The 5,609-nt window shown below is 41.0% G+C and overlaps 1 protein-coding gene across 1 annotated transcript; it reads right to left on the minus strand.

The window, feature by feature from the left end:
• Position 1: 1 nt before the first annotated feature.
• On the minus strand, positions 2 to 5,222 carry wdr21 (WD repeat domain 21). The gene is made up of 13 exons (XM_085246423.1): positions 4,763 to 5,222; positions 4,505 to 4,632; positions 4,091 to 4,248; positions 3,605 to 3,687; positions 2,925 to 3,027; positions 2,448 to 2,591; positions 2,195 to 2,244; positions 1,842 to 1,921; positions 1,511 to 1,603; positions 1,326 to 1,423; positions 1,072 to 1,248; positions 708 to 822; positions 2 to 614 (listed from the first exon to the last, which is right to left on the minus strand). The coding sequence occupies exons 1-13, from the start codon at positions 4,855 to 4,857 to the stop codon at positions 406 to 408; spliced, it is 1,533 nt and encodes a 510-aa protein (XP_085102549.1). The 5' UTR covers positions 4,858 to 5,222; the 3' UTR covers positions 2 to 405.
• Between the last annotated feature and the right edge of the window lie 387 nt (positions 5,223 to 5,609).

A 5,609-nucleotide genomic window follows, 5' to 3' on the forward strand; every position in this document is an offset into this window, starting at 1 on the left:
GCAGTGGGATAAGGTTTTTAATAAACTTTACTGGGAATCAACAAAGACTATAAAACATGTTGATTTAGTAAACAAAAAGTGTCATCATTTTCAAATTTCAATCCCAGCACCCTTATTTCCAGTAACAATCAAGGTTAGCTGTGTTTAAAATAAGTGCACTTCTTCTGTAAAAAGAACAGTAAGGAAAACCGAACTGTACCGGTGTGCACATGTGAATGCAGCACTTCCATTTCCTTTTGGCACAAAAACACGATCATGTGTATGATGAGGCAACTCCCATGAAATTTAAAAGCAGTTCTTTGAGGTCACCACTTCAGTCTAAATTTAGTGTAAATGGTTGTCACATAACATCTTTACCCAGCCACACTCTCAAATACACAGTGATACAGCTGGCCTCAGCACTCCTCATTCTTGGTAGTCAGTGTTGTATGGGAAGTAATAGAGGTCGTGTTTGACAGCCATGAGCAGCCCGGGGAGGCCCCTGCTGCCACCCAGGTTAGATGAAAACACAACACTTGGGATCAAGTCGTTTGCGGCCGGGTGGGGTGATGGGATGGTTCTCAATAGATGACCGTCCTTAAGGCTCCATAACCTTGTGTAGCAATCCTGACCCACTGTAGAAAGGATGGTAAACATTGAAACTGCACGCAAAAAAGGTTTATACCAGTGAGAGTATTGAGTGTTGAGAGTGTTTTATCCTCTCCTACCTGCTAGCAAAAGCCCTTCACACTCATTGACATGGATGGGAAGGTAGGCATGCTCGTTATGATGACCTTTGTACTCCTGCACTGGCTTTGTGCCTCGCACATCCCACAGCTTAATCTGCAAAGAAATTAGAAAACACACAAAGGCTCAACAGAACTATCCTTGAATTATTACCTTTTTCAAATTATTCCTTTCTGATATTTTCTACCACAGTTTGTCAGTATGGCCTGATGGTTCTGTGTTTACCAAGTCTTTCCGCATGAGGCTAAAACATAAGTAAAATACCTGTAATTAAGAACCTGAAAGTATTATCTGCTGTAAAAAAAAAAAAAAAAGAAAATTAAAGAGTCAAGTCAAGAACCTGACCTGGCCCAGCATGTCAGCAGCCAGCAGGTAGTTCTCATCCTGCAGGACGCGTACAGAGGTGATGGCTGACTCTTGATGGAAGCGACTGGCCTTCCAGCTGTGATCTCTGCGGCCGCGCTGTCGGAGGTCGATGCTGAAGATCTCCCCCGATCTGCAACCGTTAAACAGGACAGGAACCTGTGGACGGAAAGGTGTTCTTTTGCTTGGTGTTCTTACAGAGTGCTTCAACAACTTTAAAGTTACAAATGCCTCACCCTAAGGGCAAACTGCTGAGCCAGGACATCACTGCCGACGCTGTACGTCTGTGTTCTGCCCGTCTCTGCATCCTTCACAATCACTCTACGAGACAGGCCTGTCAACACACACATAAACATGATTATTTTAGATGTGTAATTTTCTCCTTTCTATAACGACAAAAATGTTTAGCTGCACTACTAACCAGTGCTGAACGTCTTGTCAAACTGGGGGTTGAGGCACCAAGCACAAGACCAGGCTGAGGATATCTTAAAGCTGCACAGCATCCCAGGCTGATCTGAAGGAGTACAAGAAGTAAGAGGAGAAGGGTGTTGAGGGTAATGGGGAGGTACACAACAACAGCAAAACTGCTTTCAAAACATATTTCAAAATAAAAGTCTTCTAGAATAATAATTCCAAGACTGAAGAAGCTTCTTTGAATAGTATGTTTTACCATACTGCTACCTGGGTCCTTCACAAATGAACTACAGAAGGGCAATGTGACTGCTGCATATTGCGCAAGAACCCTGACAAACCTGGGTTGGAGTTGCTGAAGAGGGAAGCAGGAAGTAAACTCACGCAGCCAGGGGTGTCTGCTACTCCCACCAGACACAGCCTGATAGTTACTTCAGTCAAGGACATACAAGTTTCACCAAAACAGTGAAGAGATGACACGCTGTGACACAGGTGTGCACTTTATAGAGCTAAAATGTTACCATTTTGATGATAGTCACCAAGTGTATTCTTTTAGAAACAACAGCAGTATGAATCCACAAATAATGCAAATGAAAAGGACAACTTATAAGTGATCTTTGTTGCCAGGTTAAGCCCTTTATTTGAAGGTTAAGTGAACTAGAGTTAGAGCTCTAATTAAACTGTGGAAGGATACAACACATGAGAATCGGGGTAATTTACCGAAGCCCAGCAGATGGAATTGACCTGAAACATGTTAACCAGATCAGAGTGATTAATATTATTTAAACAGACCAAATGTTTGTAGACACATCATAAAAACAGGCTCCAAGATTAATGTGAGTTAATTAATTTTTATTTCCTGCAGTGTACTAAATAGAAACTACAAAAATGCAAACATATTCTTTGTATTCAGGGAGGGTCTTTTATCTCCAAAGAAATGCTCCTACCTTCCGATTAGTGAAGTAGAGGTTATCACACATTTCCACAGACAGAGACCCCTTGCTGCTGCTGCTGAAGTTCATGATGCCATACTTGCAGCCGCCATGAGAGACATCGTTGACTGTGAACACTCGCTCACACGCCGAATCCCCCTGAAAAAGAAATGGCAACAAAGAAACAAAGCATATGCACATCATCAAGTACAGATAGAGGCCATATTTAAAGGTAACCTACTGTGTTCATTTCCAGCAATTAAGAAAAAAAAAAGGACTCTAACGTCAATGTTTAACATTCAAAACAATCTTTTTTGTTGTTGTTGTTGTTGTTTTTTTTTTTTAAATCATACACAGGGCCTTGGTGGACCCAAATCATCCTCTGGATGAAGCAAACTGTTCTTACTCCCTCTCCCTCCCTTGAAACCAACTATAACAAACATTTATTCTATTGAAACATGTGTTTTGCACTGTGTTTGTGTGTGTTCTCACCACTATGAGTCTGAAGTTGTCGGTGTTTGAGATGCTGTTGTCTGTGCTCTGGATCTCTAGTTTGTGGCGTCTCATTTCACTGACCTTCACCTCATGGACGAGCCTGGAGACAAACAGTAAATGGCCTGTATTTGTATAGCGCTTTACTTAGTCCCTAAGGACCCCAAAGCGCTCTACACTACATTCAGTCATTCTCCCATTCACACACACAACAGTAACCATAGTAACAGACTAGCACTGTCTGCAGACAATCTACTAACCCAGGATAATTGATACACTTTTCTCTTAGCTTTCTGACAGTGTCTCTGTAGTAATTTATGTATTTATTTAGACAGTTTGCCTGTAGGATAAAAAGAACTAGAAACTTCCTCATATGCATTTCATTACTTTTTGTTTTTCCATTTATTCATATCATTCCCAGTGATGCAGAGTATTTTCTTTGACTGCATTTATGCATGTTTCTCCATCGTTTTATTACCATTTAAAATAACTTGTCTAAATAGATTAGCATCATTATTAGTGGCCAGCAAAGCTCAGAAGAAAAGTCACTCTACACATGCAGAACTGATTAGCGTTAAAGTTTCTCTTTGTTTCCCATAATCCGTTACAGCTGTGGCTAGGACACGGGAAAAACAGTGTTATGTTGAGTTTTGCGTGCCTGCAGGGCTGTGACACAGTACCTGCAATAGGAGTGCTCAGGTAATACACCTAGATGTCGTTTCTGAAGTAGCAGCGAAGTGTTTAGTCCTCTTCTTGGTGCTTTCTGTAAATGACAAGGAAAATGTGCGTACATGTTTACGACCAAGGTTTCTTTCTTTACAACTTCTTAAACATTTATGTCCCGGATTGCAGAAAAGCATGTGCTTCTGCTAAGATCAACTGTGATCTCAAGTGTTTTATTCCTACACAGTTTGCAGTTGTGCTCTAATGCTGTACTGTGATGATGTCATTACAGCTGCTGCCATAGCCATAATCCTTTAGTACACTGCAGGAGGTTTATGGTAAGCTTTCATCTAGAGGGCATAACTTTAGCATATCAGATGACTGTGTCTGTCTACAGCAACAGGAAAAAGCTTAATGGAATCTTAAAGAATAAATATGATAAAAATGCTAAAAGACAAAGAAGATTAAAAAGATTTGCCTACCACCCTTGATGACAGACTTACTTTTCTTGTGTTTTCATCTTCTGCCAACATCTTGTTCCTCTCCTTCTCTCTTTCTTTTTGTTGTAGTTGCTCTCTGGTTAGTGGGTTACAGTTGTTGTGCCCGGGCAACAGCCGGAAGTAACGGTTTTTCTCTGGGTCAAAATAGAAACCTGGCAGCTCTGGCAGGAGAAAAGGAGGCAAAAATTAGGCTTGTGCATCTTTCATTGCATCTATTTGATTTTCCAAGTGTACAACAAGAATTTTCCTGTCAATATCCTTCTACTTTAAGTGCTCCTGGACAAGACACTGCATGTAAAACTACTGTTTATGTACATATGTGTTCAATTTAAGTGTTGTGCTCTTCTGATACCTTTAATAATAAGAAATGGGGGCTTCCAACGCAAACGTGTACTTTCAATGCTGTACGTTACTGACCTGGTGCAGCACTGCTGGCGTTAGAAGAAGACGAGGAAGGCAAGGAAGAAGAGGAATGTGAGGCAGGTTGGTTAGCATGGTGCTTCTGAGATGGTCTGTGTGAGGGCCCTGCATCATCACGTTCATACCTTTGAACAGGAAACGCACACACACAACAATGATACTGACATACTGATCACTGTCATTACAAACACTGTATTCTAGTATGGCACATGCTCCATACTTTAACGTGATATAAGTGTCATTTAACGTAGCTACCACTGCTGTCGGTTTCCTCGGTGCCATCCACGGCGCTGACCAGCACCTTGTCGCGTGTGCGGTCGCTGTCCTTCTCGCCAGTTCCACTTCCTCATTTCTTATGGTTCGGTCTAGAAGTAAAATGGTCCTGACGGCGTGTTGCTTTTCATTCACTTCTCTGTGTTTGGCAGTCCAGGTGTTTACAGGCAGATTACCATCAACACCGTTGGGCTAACGTTAGCTGCACATCTTTCTACACACGTTTTGACACGTTTGCTGGACATTCACCATCGATTAAAGTAAACGACGTATTTATAGGTCGATAAACAAACTTTGAGTTGATACTGTGCTTGGTTTACCTTCTTAATAACATGGCACTAACGTGAAAGTAAGTAGTCACTAGCTAGCTAACTCCCGTGTAGTAACGTCCAGCCACGCCATCCCCGCCTCCACACGGCGTTCATTGGTCCATTGAGAACAATAATGTCTGACGTTCTAGACAGCTATTGGTGAGTTTCTCCGCGAGTAGAAAATTACTTTTATTTCACTGGATTCTCGGAAAAAGTTGGATATTGAAATACAAAATAAAGTGACTGTTTGACATATATACGCCCTTAACACTATATAATTTAAAGCGGCACTTACTTTAAATTACAAAAAAAAAAAAATAAAAAATTAATGTTTGACATGTCGTTGGATTTATTTTCCAACACCTCAACACCCCCCCCCCCCCAAAAAAAAAAACCAAAACAAAACAAAAACAAAAAAAAAACATTAGAAGTGAGACTGTAATAGTATCCCATGCTACATAGCATTCATGTTGTGGTTTTCACTGATAAGGCTAAATCAAGTTAATTTCATGGTGTTA

The sequence above is a fragment of the Mchenga conophoros genome, linkage group LG15, assembly GCF_057382185.1.
Source record: "Mchenga conophoros isolate Kocher_MC1m ecotype Shallow Benthic linkage group LG15, M_conophoros_male_GT1.1, whole genome shotgun sequence".
Taxonomy (NCBI): Eukaryota; Metazoa; Chordata; class Actinopteri; order Cichliformes; family Cichlidae; genus Mchenga; species Mchenga conophoros.